The following is a 21,716-nucleotide window of genomic DNA, read 5'->3' as shown; positions in this document are numbered from 1 at the left end:
ACTCTACTCGATGCGGAGGAGCGGCGGCTCTACTCTGAGCCCCTCCCGGATGACTGAGCTTCTCACCCTATCTTTAGGGGAGAGCCCAGACACCCTGCGGAGGAACTCATTTCAGCCGCTTGTATTCGCGATCTCGTTCTTTCGGTCACTACCCATAGCTCATGACCATAGGTGAGGGTAGGAGTGTAGATCAACCGGTAAATTGAGAGCTTTGCCTTGCGGCTCAGCTCCTTTATCACCACGACAGACCGATGCAGCGCCCGCATTACTGCGGATGCCGCACCGATCCGCCTGTCGATCTCACGCTCCATTCTTCCCTCAATCGTGAACAAGACCCCGAGATACTTGAACTCCTGCACTTGGGGCAGGATCTCATTCCCAACCCTGAGAGGGCACTCCACCCTTTTCCGGCTGAGGACCACGGTCTCGGATTTGGAGGTGCTGATTCCCATCCCAGCCGCTTCACACTCAGCTGCGAACCGATCCAGAGAGAGCTGAAGATCACGGCCTGATGAAGCAAACAGGACAACATCATCTGCAAAAAGCAGTGACCCAATCCTGAGTCCACCAAACCGGACCCCCTCAACACCCTGGCTGCGCCTAGAAATTCTGTCCATAAAAGTTATGAACAGAATCGGTGACAAAGGGCAGCCCTGGTGGAGTCCAACTCTCACTGGAAACGGGTTCGACTTACTGCCGGCAATGCGGACCAAGCTCTGACACCGGTTGTACAGGGACCGAACAGCCCTTATCAGGGGGTCCGGTACTCCATACTCCCGGAGCACCCCCCACAGGATTCCCCGAGGAACACGGTCGAACGCCTTTTCCAAGTCCACAAAACACATGTAGACTGGTTGGGCGAACTCCCATGCACCCTCCAGGACCCTGCTAAGGGTGTAGAGCTGGTCCACAGTTCCGCGACCAGGACGAAAACCACACTGTTCCTCCTAAATCCGAGGTTCGACTATCTGACGGACCCTCCTCTCCAGAACCCCCGAATAGACTTTTCCAGGGAGGCTGAGGAGTGTGATCCCTCTGTAGTTGGAACACACCCTCCGATCCGCCTTCTTAAAGAAGGGGACCACCACCCCGGTCTGCCAATCCAGAGGCACTGTCCCTGATGTCCATGTGATGTTGTAGAGACGTGTCAACCAAGACAGCCCTACAACATCCAGAGCCTTGAGGAACTCCGGGCGTATCTCATCCACCCCCGGGGCCCTGCCACCAAGGAGTTTTTTGACCACCTCGGTGACCTCAGTCCCAGAGATGGGGGAGCCCACCTCCGAGTCCCCAGGCTCTGCTTCCTCATTGGAAGGCATGTTATTGGGATTGAGGAGGTCTTCGAAGTACTCCCCCCACTGACCCACAACGTCCCGAGTTGAGGTCAGCAGCGCACCATCCCCACCATATACAGTGTTGACACTGCACTGCTTCCCCCTCCTGAGACGCCGGACGGTGGACCAGAATCTCCTCGAAGCCGTCTGAAAGTCGTTCTCCATGGCCTCCCCAAACTCCTCCCATGCCCGAGTTTTTGCCTCAGCAACCACCGAAGCCGCATTCCGCTTGGCCTGCCGGTACCTATTAGCTGCCTCCGGGGTCCCACAGGACAAAAGGGACCGGTAGGACTCCTTCTTCAGCTTGACGGCATCCCTCACCTCCGGTGTCCACCAACGGGTTCGGGGATTGCCACCACGACAGGCACCGACCACCTTACGGCCACAGCTCCGGTCAGCTGCCTCAACAATAGAGGCACGGAACATGGCCCATTCAGACACAATGTCCCCCACCTCCCTCGGGATGTGGTCGAAGTTCTGCCGGAGGTGGGAGTTGAAGCTACTTCTGACAGGGGGCTCTGCCAGATGTTCCCAGCAGACCCTCACAACACGTTTGGGCCTACCAGGCCTGACTGGCAACCTCCCCCACCATCGAAGCCAACTCACCACCAGGTGGTGATCAGTTGACAGCTCCGCCCCTCTCTTCACCCAAGTGTCCACGACATGTGGCCGCAAGTCCGACGACACGACCACAAAGTCGATCATCGAACTGAGGCCTAGGGTGTCCTGGTGCCAAGTGCACATATGAACACCCCTATGCTTGAACATGGTGTTCGTTATGGACAATCCGTGACGAGCACAGAAGTCCAATAATAAAACGCCACTCGGGTTCAGATCGGGGGGGCCATTCCTCCCAATCATGCCCTTCCAGGTCTCACTGTCATTGCCCACGTGAGCATTGAAGTCTCCCAGCAGTACGAGGGAGTCCCCAGATGGTATGCCCTCTAGCACACCCTCCAGGGACTCCAAAAAGGGTGGGTACTCCGAACTGCTGTTCGGCTCACACGCACAAACAACAGTTAGGACCCATCCCCCCACCCGAAGTCGGAGGGAGGCTACCCTCTCGTCCACCGGGGTAAACCCCAATGAACAGGCTCCAAGTCGGGGGGCAATAAGTATACCCACACCCACTCGGCGTATCTCACCGGGGGCAACTCCAGAGTGGTAGAGAGTCCAGCCCCTCTCAAGGAGATTGGTTCCAGAGTCCAAGCCGTGCGTCGAGGTGAGCCCGACTATATCTAGCCAGAACCTCTCAACCTCACGCACAAGCCCAGGCTCCTTCCCCTTCAGAGAGGTGACATTCCACGTCCCAAGAGCCAGCTTCTGTAACCAAGGATCGGACCGCCAAGGTCCCCGCCTTCGGCCACCACCCAACTCACACTGCACCCGACCTCCTTGGCCTTTCCCATAGGTAGTGAGCCCATGGGAAGGGGGACCCACGTTGCCTCTTCGGGCTGTGCCCGGCAGAGCCCCATGGGTGCAGGCCCGGCCACCAGGCGCTCGCCATCGAGCCCCACCTCCAGGCCTGGCTCCAGAGGGAGGGCCTGGTGACCCGCGTCCGGGCGAGGGAAAACGCCGTCCAAATTTTTTATTCGCCATAGGAGGTTTGTATAACCGCTCTTTGTCTCATCCCTCACCTAGGACCAGTTTGCCTTGGGTGGCCCTACCAGGGGCATAAAGCCCCGGACAACAGAGCTCCTAGGATCACTGGGACATAGGGGTTTGTGTGGCAAACTGGTCCTAGGTGAGGGATGAGACAAAGAGCGGTTATACAAACCTCCTATGACGACCCCTCCTCGAACCGCCACCTTATCGTGGTGGAGGGGTTTGCGTGTTCCTGATCACGTTCTCTCAATTTATTTTTTAAATTCTCTTTACATTTCAACAACAATAAGAAAATAAATATTGCAAACTTTCACCACTACATTGGATTTTTCCATTGATTTTTGTTTTTCTCTTTACCATCAATCTCTTCCAGTGGGATCTGGCCGAATATGTGCAGGTAGGGCCTGTACAGAACTCTCCTGAAGATCCATTCCACTCGCGCCTCATTTGGATGCAGCAGCGCCTGTGTTGCCACCCCATAGGCAATCAACCAAACGGTCAGGAAGAAGAGAAAGAAGAACACATCTTTCATCTGCAACAGAAGATCACAAAGAAGAGTAGCATCATGAATGATGTGAGACCTAGGCTTTGGCAGCCTGGATTTAATACATCTTTATAAATACAGTATGTATGATTTTGGTGAGATTAGCTAATCAGTAAAGAAATTGCTGTTGAACGGTATGAGCCAATGCAATGATAGAAGTGTTGTAACTGAAAGGTCACTGGAGTCACTGGAAAGGCAAAGAGTGCTAAAGGGCCTCACAGCGCCAGGTTCTGTACACAAAAACACTCAACGATGAGTCATTCTTAAAAATTAGAAATAATGCTTCAATTTATGTTTCACCTGATTTTACACAACACATCATCACTTTGAGTTATGTACAGAAAGCAGTGTTATGGTGACCTGATCCCTCTCAATTGCATTAAGATGGCATTCTCAGACTCACGTAATGCAATTCAGGCTCACCGAGGGCCACAATCTATCTTGAAAGCATTGGCTGCAAGACAGGAATCAGCCAAGTTTCAGAGCCCACTCACCCCCAAAGCCAGTCATGGACCACCCGTGAGGCCAATTTACCTAACATGCACATTTTGGGGAGATGAGAGAGGAAAACTGGAACCCTGTATAAACACAGAATAAGACACGCAGGAAAAATACAGAATTTACATGGATTACGACTGGGCCAATTGGTGCTGTAGTGTCATGGATTTTAAATTATAGATGGTGTGACGGATGGCTTGGGCCCATGCCCAGCCGGGACGCCCCTTCAACACTTGGTCCGGGAGAATTGCCATGGACTACATACTACTTCCCCTGGAACACTTGATGGTTGCATCAGGGCCACAGGCATGGGAGCTTGGAGTTCAGCCTTGTTGGACTCTGTGGCCACCACCAGGGGGAGCCCGTTTGGGCTGGAAAGCAGCCACACCCAGAAGTGCAGCCTGAATTAGGTTAATTATCACCTGAAACACTTAGAGGTGGGCTATATACCTGTAAGGAGCCAGAGTCGGGAGGAGGAGGACAACGCATGCCGGGAGGAGTGGTGGTGAAGACCAGTGTGTTTTGTTTTCATAAACAGTATCTACTCAGTGAAGGCATGGTGTCTTCTATTAGCTAAAGCCATAAAGACATTGTTTCTAAGGGCTGTTGCAATCCATACGCTGTGCTGGCAACCAGCTGTTTCCACAGCAATGCACTTGACGTAGTGGTCTGGATTTGCATTGTGGGGACATGATGTGTAGTGTAGTGCTGCACAGGGTGCTGGGAGCTGAGTAGACAGCTCAACTGACATCACCAGGAAGTGCTCTGCTTGCATTGTTCAGAAGTAGTATCTGCTTGGCTCTGACCCTCCGTATTGAGAGGAGCCAAATGAGATGATTCGGACATCTGATACGAATGCCTACTGGACACCTCCCTGTGGAGGTTTTACAGCTGGACGCAGAACTTGAGGAAGACCCATAGCTCACTAGGATGATTACATCTCTAAGAAGCTGTGTCTTTACGGCTTTAGCTAATAGGAGGACTCAGGCCTTGGCAGAGCACTTCATTGATGTCATCTGAGCTTTCTCTGTCACTCGTCTACCCCACCATTCTGATCAGCATCACACCACAAAAGGTCATTTGTTTAAAAATATGTTAAAGAAAGCAACTTCTTTATTTGAACACTTACCATTCTTTCAACAATAATTATCTTAGGTCCCAGTTGCTTATGGATAGCAAAAATGTGAATAAGTCGCAAAGTGAAAACCATGAAATCCAAAGCCAGGACTGTTCGGCCAGCTTCATATGTCGACTCTATCATCCTGCAAGAGGGAAACATTCAGTAAGCTGCTGTATCAGAACACAACACAGAAAAAAACTTTAAAGAATAAAACTCATTAAGACAAAAAATTAAATGGTACACAATGTATCAGCAGGAATTCGTGCTAAACAAAGTAATTGAGGTGTCGCCTTTATTCAAAGCAACTAACAAATCACAAGTGTGTGATGGATTTGTTCAATAATGTCCACAATGAGAACCCCGCTCAGTGATGTGACTTACTCACTGGCAACGACTAACTAGATGTCACATGACCTCAGTTATATAAAACGTTCCACTTTCATTTCTCTTTACATCTTTATTGATTTGTTTTTCTCATCGTCCCATTTATTTCACAGTTGTAACCGTCCAGAACAGGGCACACATACCCACACAGGGACAATTTAGCTTAATTAGGATAGGTTAGGTTAAGTTAGGTGGACTTTTTATTATCTCAGCGCAAGACATAAGATGTTGTTACACAGATACAAAAATAACGCCCCATGCACAATAATGTTTTTTCATTGAGAGACACACACATCTATCTACATTTCCACTTTTCGTCCACACTACCCCAATATTTTTCGACCCTTGAAAACAAAGACTTTTAAAACGCCGTAAACTGGTGTGGATGGCTAAAAAATGGAGTTTTCAGAAAACGAAACAGTAATCGTGCTCTGATTTGGTTGTGTTTATTTTATGGCCCTTTCCTGATTGGTCCTTCCCACTTATTAGATTGAGGATCAATGTGCCTTATTGTTAGTTTAAGTGCTTTTAGCTATTAAAAGCTTATACCTGAAGCGGCTTAAAAGGTCACCATTAATTTTAGCATAAGGGCTGCTGGCCTGCCTGTTTTTTCCACTTGCTTTGTTTTGAATTTCTCTGGATCAAGGACATTGTGTTCTCTAAAGGAACCGAGTAAGCAGACCTTTGTTTTGGGAACACAGCTGCTGAGGCTTCCAACTGGCTGAAGAGTAAACAGGAGATTAAACAAAACTTCCACAAGCGTCCACCGATCTTTAGTTATTAAGAAAACTAAGCAAGCTATGTTAGCGCATGAACATATAAATAATTTAGATGGCATTAAAATGTATATATTAAGGCTTATCAATACCTTAGGTGATCAAGTTAAAGCAAAATGCATTGTGTTAGCCGGCTTGAGCTATATAAGAGTTTAAGAGTTGATTATTAAACACTAGAGCAGGGGTCGGCAACCTACGGCACGCAGAACGATTTTCAATGGCACTCTGACTGAATTGAAATATAGTAAAAAAAATGATATTTTGATTACAGCGCATGCGTTCATGAAGTCACCTACATTTTGCGAATGCGACTGACATGTACATGGAAATGATGTGTTCAGTGCAGGTCGTGGTACATTAAAACAAACCTCATTATTATATTTTAATCACAGCACATACGTTTGCGCTCTGCGTCCCCACCTATGTTTTGCTCATGCGACTCAAATGTAAAGGGAAACCATGTGTACCACAGCTGTGGTACGTTAAAACAAATCTCTTGTTATTATTAAGTAATATACTGCCCTAAAATGACTCATAAAAGGGAAAAACTTGATGTTTGCTCTTTTCACGACTCTTGGATGAGTGAATATGGATTTGAGCAACAAAAGGATAGTGCTGTGAAAGTGTTGAGGATTGTACATGAAGTGTACAAAGACATTATCAAACTAAACATCAGTCCACGTTTAAAAATTCTAATGAGAAAAGTGAAGCTCTAAAAAGGGCCGTTTCTGGCTTTAAGAAACAAACTACTTATTTTAGTCAAATAATTGGAACCAAAAATAAAGCCACCAAATGTATTTATACAATTGCTTCACATTAATGGATTAATAGCTCTGATTAATAATAAAGAATGATTAATCATATTTGAATTCTTGATAATTTTTTCTTATTTAAACTATGTATCTTGTATTGAAAAAAAAATGTAATTTACAATTTGTAATGCAATTGTTAATTAATGTGTTGAAAATTTGACAAAACATTCTTTTCACCTATGATCCTATGTATTTTAAAATATTGAATGACCAATAATATAAGATCAAGTTCAAGCACTTTATTGTCATTGTGTAACACAACAAAATTACTTTTTGTGACAGCCCCAAGGTGCATTTAAAGAAAAGTCAAATAATTCCAAATATGTCAAATACAGTGTTAAGTGATCAAGTAACCAGAGCAAATTATTATTGCTCAAAGTACAGCAGCATAAATTGTTATTGCACCTGTTAATGAATAGTACATTACATATTCTAGATTGTATTACATTAGTATATTGCACATTACCAATATAGCTTATTGCACATGTTCAGTTAAAAATGATCTCAGACTGCGGAGATCCAGAGTTCAGAAAATTTATGGCAGATGGGAAAAAGCTATATTTTAGTCTGTTTGTGCGTACACGGATTGACCTAAAGCATCTTCCTGACGGGAGGAGCTCAAACAAAGAATTTCCAGGATGAGTTTTGTCCTTGAGAATGTTTTTTTGGCCCTTCTCATACAGCGAGTCTTGTACAAGGGTTTGAGTGATGGCAGTACAGTTCCAATAATGGCCTCTGCTGTTTTTATGACCCGCTGCAGGGCTTCTTTAGCAGCCTCGGTGCAGCTGTTGTACCTGCAGGCCATCATGCAGTTAGTTAAGATGCTCTCTATAGTGCATCTATAGAAATGAACCAGCAGCTTCTGGGGGAGGTCAGCTTTCCTTAGCTTCCTGAGAAAACAGAGGTGTTGTTGTGCTTTGCCTATTATAGCCCAGGACAGGTCCTCTGAGATGGTGGATCTGCTTGTAATGGGCTTCAAAAGTATGCCTATTATAACTGGACCGATTTTGATACTATATATACAGTAGCAAAACTGGGGGGCTTACCCCCTGCTCACTTCACTCGCTAACCCCCCCAGCCTGCGCTACGCACTTCACATCTCTGCCGCTTACGTTGTGAAGAGAGGGGCTGAACGCACCCCAAGGAGACGCAGTCGCTCATCTGAAACCCCCTCTTAAATGGTGATACAATGGGAAACAAATACAGTTTTGTTTTTTTTACCTCCTCTTTGCTCTTTCAGCTGCTGCTGCTGTGCCATGTGATCTACATCTCAAGTGGCACTTCGAACATTTAAAAGTCTGTACAACAGCTGTTCTACTCTTTGTCTATTGTTTCCAGTCCTGGGCATTGTTGAATCTTTTGGCACAAAGTCTCGTCTCGCGGGACGTGAGTTCTTAAAATTTTTAAGTTTATAATTTAAAAAACGGAATAAGAATCTGAAAATCTAACAACATCACATTAAAGTTTGATAAATTCTGAAAAGAATGATACCAAACATATATACAGTGCATCCGGAAGTGCATCAGTTTTTTTATTTTTAATAAATTTGCAAAAACCTCAAGTAAACTTTTTTCACATTGTCATTATGGGGTGTTGTGTGTAGAATTTTGAGGAAAAAAATGAATTTAATCCATTTTGGAATAAGGCTGTAAAATAACAAAATGTGGAAACAGTGATGCGCTGTGAATACTTTACGAATGAACTCTATGTTGGTTTTAAAATAAGCCCGATTTAAAGTGTGACAAAAAACGTGACATGAAATTGTTGCACACATTCATTGCACTTTTAGGCTTAGGGTTTTATATATAGAGAGTAGATTGGTAAATTATTTCTGCATATGGAATAACATTGTAACGTAGGTTTGGCACAACACCGCTGAAAGGTTGCCAACCCCTGCGCTAGGGTTTTTTCTCTCCGGTAAGCCTAAGGCCGCCTGCTTCCTTTCCCAGCAGCTGAGCCCCTGTGCTGGCAAGTCAGAGCCAGTGTGCGGCCGCGTGTCGCTGCCTAATGGCAACGCTGCCTGTGTTTGCAGGTTTTCACATCAGCACCCATATACAGTATACTTTAGACAGAATTTAAGCTAATACAGTATGTCAATGTTTCTTTATGAATCATTATAATAAATCAAGTTACAGCAAAATGTATTAAAATTTATGTGTAACTATTAAGAGCTTGTATTTTTCCTTTTCTTCCAAGCCGTCAGGAAGCGCCATGCTTCTCTGCTCAAAAACTGATGCTAAACGTTCAGGTGATAGGCAGCTGTCCGGGGAATTTTACAGACATTGTGGCCAAATGGCCTGGGAGAACACATGATGTGTATATCTGGTCCAGAACTGTAGTGTGTCAGATGACAAGAGGGGGTGTGCTTGGTGTTGGCTGGTTACTGGGAGACAGTGGGTATCCTCTGATAAATCCAGTATTGGCAGTGGCGATGTAGAACACGGCACACCAAAGCACACACACTGTTGTAGAGCACACGGTGGGCATGTGGAAGGTGCGATCCTGGTGCCTGTGCAAGTCCATGGAGGCTTCAATGATTCTTGGAGAACAACACTTCTTTAGTTTTTCCTCCATAAACTGTGTCCACTACTCTTTTGTGAAGTTTTTCTTCCCTTTCCTATTGCTGCTCACCACTGTTCTTTTTTTACAAGGAAGACGTGTCACATTTTATGCCCTTTTATTGATTTTTCAGTTAATAGTTTAAGATAATTTCATCTTTGTTTTGTTTGCTTTTGTATGTTTTAATTGATTTTTTATTAGTTTTTTTACATTTGATTATGTCTGGTGCAACAGTATATCATATATTTGACCAATGAAGTAAATGCGATCGATGTTCCTGTTATCGACTGTCTGTGCTTTTCTGACATGGATGCTGGGGATGAGCCAACAAAGAAATACTTTAAACTCATTCATTAAATGTCAGATAATGAAGGTCTTATTTCTAAGTTGCACAAAACAGATTTTTAGAAAGCATAGAAATGTCGTGACTACAGACTTAAGTCCTAGTTAAAGATAACACTTACGTTTTAATGGATTCAACTGAATTAAAATTAATGCATTCACTAAATTTAAGCAATTACGTACAGTGTTGCCTTGTTATTTATAGGTTTACTATGCACTAAATGATCTTCTGAACACACATAATTATCATTTACCCACAGTGTTACATATAACCATATTATTTGATTTACTTGTTAAATACAATTAGGTGTCACCAGCAAATAGAAAAAGTTAATATTGTGTTTCTGAATTACATCTTCTAAAGGCAACACATGATTTTGATTACCTTCTAAGATTCCAACTCAAAATCATCATGTCAAGTCATTCTAACCGCTTATTCCAGACCAGGGTCATGGAGGGGACTGGAGCATATCCCAGATATCCCAGCTAGCATAGGATACAAGTTAGGAAAACCTCTGCACAGGGCACCAATCCATCGCAGGGCAAATGTACATACATGGGACATCTTAATGTCCCCAATTCACACAACCTGCATGACTTTGGACTGTGGGAGTAAACCAGAGCATTAAGAAGGAACCCATACAGACACACGGAGAACATACAAACTCCATTCAGGCTGCCACCATGCCACCCTGAAGTCAAACTTGACCTTTATACAGAGTTTAGGGTAGTTTGGTGAATCATATTCCTCTTCTTTTTCTTCTTCTTCCTCTTTTCCCACTTCTCTGTTAAGCTATGTGCTTGATCAACCTTCTCCAGACAGCTCAGTCCTGCACGTCCTCGCCAATCAAGCCCTTTTCCTTCAAGTCTTTCTTTATCCATCCACATCCACTTTGGTCATGCTTGCTTTCTCTTCTCCTGTACATCCATTTCCATCACACTTTTCCCCACATATTCATGGTCTCTCCTCATTACTTCAGCCTAGTTTCCTGTACTTTTGTTGTACATTTGATTGTCTCATTTCTTATTCTGTCTTTTTTTGTAACTCCACACATCCATCTGAACATTTTCACTTCTGCCACATCTAACTTCTCCTGAGCTCCATTTACTGTCCATGTCTCACTCAGCTCCATACATCACTGCTGGTCTTATCATTGTCTTAACCTTCTTAATTATTTGAGACAGGATCTCTGGGATTATTTCAAGTGACAGAAAAGTCAAGGGGCCTTATGTAAAAAAACTTGCTTACTTTCAGAGGTTCAATGCAAACTTTTTGGGTGCTGACATTTTGGTGATTTAGTTGGTAGGACAACGAAGTGATTAGAAAACTGTATTTCGATGACGCATCAGTCACATTCTGATGTCTGTCCACTCATCCATTTTCTAAACTCTGTTGTTCTAAACTTGTAAAAATACAGAGAGCTTCGGATTTCTGTGTGATGGTCTTGGATAATGTTGGCTTGAAATCAGCATACGACTCCTAGACAACAGCTATAGGACATCTAAATCAGTATATAAGTCACTCATCACCAAGAAAAAGGACACAAACGTCATTAACAATATTAAAATTACAGAAAATGTTGTGTTTTTAAGCTTTTTTGTCAACATAGTTTAATTCTGGCACAACAGGCACTTTCTTATTTTAAGAGATTAGAACATGTAGGCATAGTGTAAAGTTTGGGTGCGACTTGTAATGCTTTCTGATATATATTTGCTTTATGAAAGAGACAAATATCACTTTTGTGCTTTAAAATATTTTGCAACAGGGGTAACTATGACATGTGATGGTGATTTGCTCAGATTGACACGCCGCTGTTTGTACAGGCAGGCATAAGCCATAGCCAGTTTCAGTTGCCAAAGTGCTAACTGTACTGTACTGATGATCTGTTTGCCAACAGGAATATTTTTCGGATGTGTAAAACAAGTTGAAATAACTTCACGATCACGCTAAATCTGAAACAGTGAACTAAACTAGAATTGGAATTGAACACATATTTCTCTATCTCTATTATGGACTGGCAATGTACAAGTGTGACTTGCTTTAGAAGGGATGGATTATAGTATCCGCTGATCAACGTATCATCTAAATCCACTTATCCAGACAGGGGCAGCTGAAGACTATCCCAGAAAGCAATGGTTATAGGCAGAAACAACTGCTAGACATGGCCCACTACAGTGTGAACACACAGGCACACAAACACAGGGGATGATTTAGTATCACCAGTTCAACTAAACTACATGTGTTTTTATACTATAGGAGGAAACCGGCACAAACTCACATGGACCCACATGTAAACTCCACGCAGGGAGCACCCAGACCCCCAGACTCCTTACTACGAGGCAGCAGTGCTACCACTGCATCACCAAGCACCCAATTTGTTGATTAACACATCTACATTAACTGTGGGGTTAAAAATGAGGAAATAAGTATCTTTTATTTGAGACTTATTTTAGTAACCTAGTACATCTGTTGGGCATGGGGGAGCAGGCCCCTCTATCCACTCCTTAGACTCCACAATATGTCAGTAATACCTCAAATTCACATTTACTGAGTTTTCTATGTTCTCCCATGGTGTGACATCACTCAGGAACATGGCCAAATTTATAGAGTGATTAAGTCATGAATATTCAAAAAAGGGCGTTTGTAAAGCCATATATGGTTATTGGTGGGAGGTGATAGGGAGTGGCTAAACATGCATACAGGAACGCAGAGTGCTAAGCTGATTTGAGATTTTTAAAGGAACTTGGCCTGGGACCTGATGTAAATGTGGCTTTATAAATCTGATTCCTTTTTGTGTTGTATGTTGTTTTTAGCTTTCTGGTGTAAGCAGAATTTTAGCATCAAATCTAAGTAACAGTTTTATACATGAGCCCCCAGGAGATAATAACATTAGCTAGAATTGATGCCAGTGCCAGACAAAAGGTCAAAACTGGGGGATCAAAATAAATTGAGCAAACAAACCTCTGAATCAAAACCAAAAATCAAATTCAAGAAGACAATCAGAAAACCTGCAGCAACCCAAAAACTTTGCTTCCTTGAAAAGAAAATTAATTGATGCTATAATGAGGTTTGCTGTTTAGCCAACTGAAGTGTGCTTGCTGTTGGAGCTACGACCACGTTTATAAAGAGGCATCTGGTGACATCATCAACGCTACAAATCACAGTCACATAAATAATAGTAAATTAAACAAAATGAAACACACAAAATAGGTAGGTGGCCAGGGACTTGTCCTGATGGACAGTTTGAATTTAATGGACTGGGAAATGAAGTAATAAAAAGGGGCAAAACAAAAGAATAATCATTAAATAGGCTGAAATCAAAACCAGGAGGCACTTGACGAAAATCGAAGGTCAAAATCCAAAGGAAAATGTTCTCACCACCAATAAACTCCAATTTATTTGTGAGAGAATGTGTTTGATTTATACCCCAAAACATGGACACACGTAACAAAGATGGAAACAACAATGTGAGTCATTCGTTCATGCATTCATTTTCCACAACTTATCCAAAGTTGTGTCGCAGGGGCAACAGCCTTTGTAATGAGGCCCATATGTCCTTTTCCCCAGCCACACTCATTGCTGTGGGGTCCCAAGGGGCTATAATCCTGCCAGTAAGCACTCAGTCTGGGTCTCATAATGTGATCCCTTTAAAATAATAAAGGGAATTAGTACAGTGGATGCCAGCCGTTACTTTATAATTAAGTCTTCAACAAAGACACTGGGACACAGATGGAATGCGTTAAGGGTAAATTACACTCACTAGAAGGTGTTACGATTGCACGTCAGAGGATCACCTCACGGGTTTATCTGAGGTACATAAAACCACCCGGGTGCTAGCACAAACCACCTCAGCCCTGTCACCCTCAACAGTCCAGAGAAGACACCCATTGAGGGTAACTGACTCCGCCCCTTCCTGCCAGAGCTCCATAAAGCTTGGGCGGGTCAGAAGGAGATTCAGTCAATGAAGACCACATCAGCAGTGAGTGTCCTTGACAACAAGATAACATAAACTCAGAATTAAATCACTAGAAAGACACACACAAACGCACACACACACAAATTACAGTATCTTTTTTGCTATTGGACTGCTTAAAAGTTAAGAAAGAGAAACCTTTTTTGAATTACATCATGCATTACAAATTTTGCCTGGGATTCTGGTTTTTGGTTTCTGGTGCCATCGACCTTTTTGGAAACTGACTTCTGTCTGTCTTTCATCTACTTAATCATTTGAACACTCTAGATGAGAACAGGCCGTTCAGCCCAACAAAGCTCGCCAGTCCTGTCCACTTAATTCTTCTAAAGTAACATCAAGTCGGGTTTTGAAAGTCCCTAAAGTCTTACTGTCTACCACCCTACTTGATAGCTTATTCCAAATATCTATGATTCTCAGTGTGAAGAAAAACTTCCTAATGTTTGTGCAAAATTTACCCTTAACAAGTTTCAAACTGTGTTGCCGTGTTCATGAAGAATTCATTTTAAAGTCACAGTCTCGATCCACTGCACTAATTCCTTTCATTATTGTAAACACTTCAATCATATCTCCTGTTAATCTTCTTTTGCTTAAACTGAAAATGTTCAGCTCTTTTAATCTTTCCTCTGTAGCCCCTGAATCAGCCTAGTCGCTCTTCTCTGGACCTTCTCTAGTGCTGCTATGTCCTTTTTGTAGCCGGGAGACCAAAACTGCACCCAGAACTCCAGATGAGGCCTCAAAGTGTGTTATAAAGCACTTTGAGCAGAACCTCCTGTGACTTGTACTCCACACATCAAGGCGCTATATAACCTGACATTCTGTTAGCCTTCTTAATGACTTCTGAACATTGCCTGGCAGTCGATAGCTTAGAGTCCACTATTGACTCCTAAATCCTTCTCATAAGGTGTACTCTCGATTTTCCGACTGCCCATTGTGAATTTCCCCTTGGGATTAATAAAGTATCTATCTATCTATCTATCTATCTATCTATCTATCTATCTATCTATCTATCTATCTATCTATCTATCTATCTATCTATCTAAACCTAACATTTTTACTACCTATGTGTAATACTTTACATGTACTGACATTAAATTTCATCTGCCACAAATGTGCCCAAGCCTGTATGCTGTACAAGTCCTTCTGTGATGATTCAACAGATTCTGCCAATCCACTTATCTTGGTAACATCTGCAAAATTAGCCAGCGTGTTACTCATTTTACTATCCAAGTCATTTATATTTATTAAAAGTAACAGCAGCTGTAGCACTGACCCCTGTGGAACATCACTACAAAACTATAATAACTATAATCACAATAGTAACATAATTATTATTCTCTCGTCTCTTGGCACATTTATTTTAAGTATCCATCATAACAAAAACACAAAGCATGATTTTCTAAGCAAAAACAAATAGCATCAAACTGGAAACATCTGTTGTCATCTTTAGGACAAAAATCAATCGAGGTAAAGCCGTGTAAATTATGACCAACCTGCAAATGACTCCAATAAGAAAAAGCAGGATCGCCACCATATCACATTTATTCCAATTGTCTTCCACATAGAGTTTACATTTCTTGAGAATGTTAGTGTCTTCATCTGTAAAGAAACTCTACAAGAAAACAAAAGAACAAAACATAATATATTATTATATATTTTATAATAAATAAAATTTTTTAATAAATAAATAAAAGTTTTAGAAATAAAGTTCAGGTTTAATGTCATGTACAATAGACAGATAAATGAGATTCTTACTTGCATGCCTCCCACATACTGGTGACTGTAGTACAACACCGACAACAGACAATGAATTTAAAAATGTATCAATAGTGTGACTGTCCAAAACAGGATTGTGTTACAGTCGATCGCACACACACACACACACACACACACACTTATTAAGGCTCTCTGCAGACACACACAAGTGTATCCAAACTCATGCTTGTTAAAGCCACTACTAAAAGAAGAGGAGTTCACTGCGCGGACTGTAGGTGGGTACAAAATTGACTGAAATACACAAAGGAAAGAGTTATGGTGAGGGGAACTGCATCAGGTGATATTAAGAGTGGTGTCCCTCAGGGGTCAGTGCTGCTCTTTTTAATATACAGTTCTAGCTGCTGCCCCCCATGGCTGCACCCACATAGTAGTGAAACAGGACAAACTTTAAAAATCAATACACATTGGCACTGTATCTGATCGTGTTCAGGTCTGATGGGAGAGCGTTCCCCAGGTGGGGTGAAAAGCACATGGTCGTGATATCTCTGGCAATCAGCAGCTACCCTCTAAAACACACAGAGCTCTGATCTCTCTCTCAAAAACGTCAAACGTTACTCCTTAACAATCTGTAGATGATAATGTCCGTTGAACAAACAAGCATTGCAAGCTAAGCGGAGGCAAGGTGCACTTCAACACGTGGCAAGAGAAACTTGAACGGAGGCTGGCACGTGAGTGAGTAGGGCCCCGCCCCCCTCCCATCGGCCCGCAGCGTCTCTTTCAGATTTGCACAAATAAATCAGTACCACAACCGAAGTGTGATAGTTAGCGGGATGAGAGAAGTCGCAAAATCAACCGGAATGTTCAAGCAAATTCTAGAAAGAAACCCAATCAAAATCTGTTAAGTATTTATCTTGTGAAAACTGGACAGACATACAGACAGACAGACGTTGGATTTTATATATACAGTATATATATATATATATATATATATATATATATATATATATATTGTGGTGGACGGCCAGGGTCCATGCCTGGTTGGGATGCCCCTTCGACATTTGGTCCAGGGGAACAGCCATGGGTGGCATACTACTTCCCCCGGAAAGCTTGGTGGCAGCCCTCCTGGGTTGCATCAGGGCCACAGACATGAGACTTTGGAGCTTAGCCCTGTTGGACTCCGTGGCCACCTCCAGGGGAAGCTGCACAACTTCCTGAGACCATGTGGGCGGTAATGCAGCCACACCCAGAAGTGCAGCCGGATATACAGTAGGTCATCAATCACCTGAAGCACTTCCGGGTGGGCTATAAAGGGAGCCAGCAGTCACCACTCGGGCACCAGAGTCAGGAGGAGGAGGACAAAGCTGCCCAGGAGGAGTGGAGGAGAAAAACAGGTGATTTTGTGGTGTTTTCTTTTGTGTGTGTTTTGGGGACAGTGTAGGGCCAGTGGGACACAGGGAAGATGCGTCCCATGGCTGAAGAAAATACAAGTCTTTTTTGTTCATTTTACCCGTGTCTCCGCTGTGAGTCTGTGTTGGGTCGGCGCCTATACAGTGCCTTATATATATATATATATATATATATATAATCTGCACAAGAATAAGCAATAACCAGATCTTTGCAGATGATACCAAACTCAGTGAAAGGGCAAATGATGTAGAATTTTTGTATGATAAAATTTAATGTCACAAAATGTAGAGTATTACATGTAGGAAGTAAAAATGTTACATTTGAATACATAGTGGGAGGTCTGAAACTCCAAAGTACTCCTTATGAGAAGGATTTAGGAGTCAACACTATTTTCTTCCAAACAGTGCTCAGAAGTCATTAAGAAGGTTAATAGTATGTTAGCTTATATAGCGCCCTGATGTGTGGAGTACAAGTCCAAGGAAGTTATGCTCAAGTTATATAACACACTAGAGAAGCCTCTTCTGGTGTACTGTGTGCAGTTTTGGAGTTTGGGTTGTAAAAAAGACATAGTAGCGCTAGAGAAAGCCCTGAAGGGAGCATCCAGACCAATTCTGAGACTGAGAGGTTTTCCTTTTAAATAAACAAAGACATGCAGGTTAGGTGGATTGGCGATTCTAAATTGGCCCTAGTGTGTGCTTGGTGTGTGGGTGTGTTTGTGTGTGTCCTGCGGTGGGGTTGGCACCCTGCCCGGGATTGGTTCCCTGCCTTGTGCCCTGTGTTGGCTGGGATTGGCTCCAGCAGACCCCCGTGACCCTGTGTTCGGATTCAGCGGGTTGGAAAATGGATGGATGGATAAACAAAGGTTAAAAAATGACACAATTGAAGTGTTTAATATTCTGAAAGCTATGATGGTCACAATTTGAACACAAGGACATGGTTGAAAACTTGATAAGGGTAAATTCAATGCTGAGAGATATAACCTGTGAAGAGAGACTGAAGAAGCTGAACTTTAAGAGATTAAGTGGTGACATGACTGAAATGTTTAAAATTATAAAGGGAATTAGTCCAGTGAATACCAACCATTACTTTAAAATCAAGTCTTCAACAAGGACACGGGGACACAAATGGAATACGGTAAGGGTAAATTGAACCCACTAGAAGGTGCCATGCATACACTTTGGAGGATCACCTCACAGACTCATCTCATATATATAACACCACCCTGGGATGAGAGGGGGCACTAGTGCTAACTACGTCACCTCTTTTTTCCTCCACGGTCCAGAGAAGACCCCCATTGAGGTTAACTGACCTTTCCAGCTAGAGCTCCGTAAAGCTTGGACGCATCAGAAAGAGAGTTGATCGATGATGAGCAAAGCGAAGCCCATGGCAGCACACTATGCAGTCTAATGTTTTCTGTTTAGTATTATTAGTTTTGCATTCGACAGGCCATTGAGTGCCTGTTTTTGTTTGGGACGGGGATGACTGGGTTGACGTCCCAACCCTGATTTTTTTGTGTGCTCCTTCCTTCCAAAATCTTTCATATACAATAATTAGTAAGACTTTCAGAACCTTCAAACTCAGATCAATGTTAGTTTGCAGGATTTGGGAGAACAGGATTGACAAGCTGGCTGGGCTAAATGGCCCATTTTTGCCCTAAGTGGCCCAATGTCGAAATGTTCTAATTGAAGTGTTCTGAGGTTTTGATTTTAAAAGTGTGCTTTATGTGAGAAAATCACTTCTTGTGATGAACATCCTTTGATCAGTGAATATGAGCCCAGGCGGATAGGACCCTGAAACTGAACTTTGAGTTGGCATACACAGAGGGGCTCAAAGAAATGAAGAATACAAATACAGCTCAGAGTTTAAGACATTGACATTACAGGATCAGCAAGCAGAGAGCCACACTGACAAATCAAACCCCACTGTGTCTTCATTCAACAAACAGTCCACCATTCGGAAGCCGCTGTTTTTGGAAGCAAGAACACGCATCAGTTGAGATGAATGTCTGACCTGTCGGATCTCTTCTAGTACCAATGTGAAGACCCAGAAATAAAGGCTAAATTCTGGCATGGATGGCCCTTTTGGAGGAGGAGGTTGAAAATCCACCAGAAGAACATAAGTGAAAAGTATCAGGAAGGCAAAATACATGATGACGTTGCCCAGAAACACAGTAACTGGTGCACTCCAAAACTTTCTCCAACGGGTCATTGTGCTCTCTGCCCAGCTGTTATTGCCTTCAATTGCTTTCTCATTTTCTGATATGCCGTTGAACCTGACAAAAAAATGAATAAATAAAAGAACTTATTGTATTTTAAAGTATATGGCATTAAGTAAATTAAAATGAGATCTATTCTCATCATTTGAATGAAGGCAGGCTGATAGTCAGTTGCTGAGCTAATGACAGTAACTGAGAACAGAAAGCATCCTTCAGTCATCTTGCCTACTACGCTACCCTGTGCTGCCTTATTCTTATCAGAATTTACACACTCAGTGGTGTGCTGACACAAAGAAGGTGACTAATTATAACTAAAGGACCAAGAAAAGAGATGCAAGTCAGAAAAACAGAGATTTGTAACCAGAAGGCCAATTATAAACCTTTGCCAAGCCAGAATCAAAAACCCAAAATTGTTCTTGAAGGTACGTAGACCAGAATTCATTACCCCCAGCACAAACTAAATAAACACATACTATTAGGACAACCTGAGGAGTCATCACTATGGCCCAGATGTCCAAACCACAGTCAAAGCAATAGAAGCTTGGTGATTCACTCAACCCATTTTTTATTATAATTTTGAGAGTGTTGTCCATTTTAAATATTTGCCCCAAAAGGCCCACCAAACCTTTCAATAGTACATTTATCAGCATTGATGCCTGTAGCTGTTATTCAGTAGCAAAGATGGCTGTCAACTTATCCCCCTTCTACTTTGCAATGCCGACCTCTCACTGCTGGCTAGCAGTAGCTGCTCTTTGAAACTGTGGCCCACTGAACCTTTTCTCCAGACCTGGGGCCCTATGAGTACCACCTGCTCCCCAGTCTAAAGGGTCACCTCCATGGGATGCAATATGCCAATGATGAACATGTGAAGTCAGCTACACAAAAGTGGCTATGCCATCCATCCATCCATCCATCCATCCATCCATCCATCCTCTTCTGCTTATCCGAGGTCGGGTCATGGGGGCAGCAGCTTGAGCAGAGATACCCAGACTTCCCTCTCCCCGGCCACTTCTTCTAGCTCTTCCGGGAGAATCCCGAGGTGTTCCCAGGCCAGCCGAGAGACATAGTCCCTCCAGCATGTCCAGGGTTTTCCCTGGGGCCTCCTCCCGGTTAGACGTGCCCGAAACACCTCACCAGGGAGGCGTCCAGGAGGTGTCCTGATCAGATGCCTGAGCCACCTCATCTGACTCCTCTCGATGCGGAGGAGCAGCGGCTCTACTGTCAGCCCCTCCTGGACGACTGAGCTTCTCACCCTATCTTTATGGGAAAGCCCAGACACCCTGCGGAGGAAACTCATTTCAGCCGCTTGTATTCGCGATCTCATTCTTTCGGTCACTACCCATAGCTCATGACCGTAGGTGAGGGTAGGAACATAGATCGACTGGTAAATTGAGAGCTTCACCTTGCGGCTCAGCTCCATTTTCACCACGACAGACCGATGTACAGCCCGCATCACTGCGGACGCCGCACCGATCCGCCTGTCGACCTCACGCTCCATTCTTCCCTCACTCGTGAACAAGACCCCGAGATACTTGAACTCCTCCACTTGAGGCTATGCATATTATTATATTAATATATTGTTAATATTAAATAATATTGATATTTATACATTAATTATATTAATATTATATTATTTGTAGCTTTGGACAGGATTATCATTCTTAGGCAGATGATACACAAGTCTGTTTCAATGTTAAAAGTGAAACTTCATCAGAGATTTCTCAGCTCACAACTTGCATCAATGAAATTAAAAACCTGGATGGAGCAGAACTCCTCAAAACCCTTTAAATCCTAACACAGAACCAGCAACAGGGAGCACATCACAGCCATCCTGCTTCGCTTCCACTGGCTTTCTATGTCTTACAGAATTGAATATAAAATTCTGTTGTTACCCTACAAAGCTATAAATGGCCTCACACAGGACTGCATCAGTGAGCTTCTCCATCGCTCTGCTCCTGTTCAGCCACTAAGGTCCTCTGATTCTGGTAGTCTTGTTGTGCCCCCCACTAACCTGTGCTCTGTATGTGACAGCAGGACCTTCAGCTGTATAGCGCCCACACTTTGCAATGACCTCCCTCAATTAACGAGATCAGCTGACTCCATTCATTCTTTTAAAAAACAACACTAGACTCCTCTGTTCAGGAAGGCGTTTAACTTAAACTGACATTCTGCCTCCATTTTCAGTTTACCTCTCTGTCCAGATACTCAGCATACTCAGTGTGTGTGTGTTATATCACAAATGAGGTGATTTGTTTCAGGCTTTTCTTTTAGCTTTGAATTTACTATTTTACTCTGGTTTATTTAATTTTATTCTATTTAATGCATTGAATATTCTGTATTTATTTGTTTTAGTGTTCTATGCAGAAAATATTTGTATTCAATGTTACGTATTCCTTGCTGTTCTTTGTGAGACTCTGTGAAACATCATGAGCA

The 21,716-nt window shown here is 43.1% G+C and overlaps 1 protein-coding gene across 1 annotated transcript in view; it reads right to left on the bottom strand.

Moving 5' to 3' along the window:
• trpm5 (transient receptor potential cation channel, subfamily M, member 5) overlaps positions 1-21,716 on the bottom strand; it is a 193,679-nt gene that overhangs the window by 20,475 nt on the left and 151,488 nt on the right. Inside the window, exons 17-20 of the mRNA XM_051923602.1 lie at positions 19,079-19,340; positions 15,439-15,557; positions 5,111-5,243; positions 3,297-3,471 (exon numbers count right to left, since the gene is read on the bottom strand). Of these exons, the coding sequence (XP_051779562.1) occupies positions 3,297-3,471; positions 5,111-5,243; positions 15,439-15,557; positions 19,079-19,340 (689 nt within the window). The remainder of the gene's footprint in view (positions 1-3,296; positions 3,472-5,110; positions 5,244-15,438; positions 15,558-19,078; positions 19,341-21,716) is intronic.

This window comes from Erpetoichthys calabaricus, chromosome 2 (assembly GCF_900747795.2).
Source record: "Erpetoichthys calabaricus chromosome 2, fErpCal1.3, whole genome shotgun sequence".
NCBI lineage: Eukaryota > Metazoa > Chordata > Cladistia > Polypteriformes > Polypteridae > Erpetoichthys > Erpetoichthys calabaricus.
The sequence above is the reverse complement of the archived record's forward strand: the minus strand, read 5'-3'. Positions and strand labels throughout refer to the sequence as shown.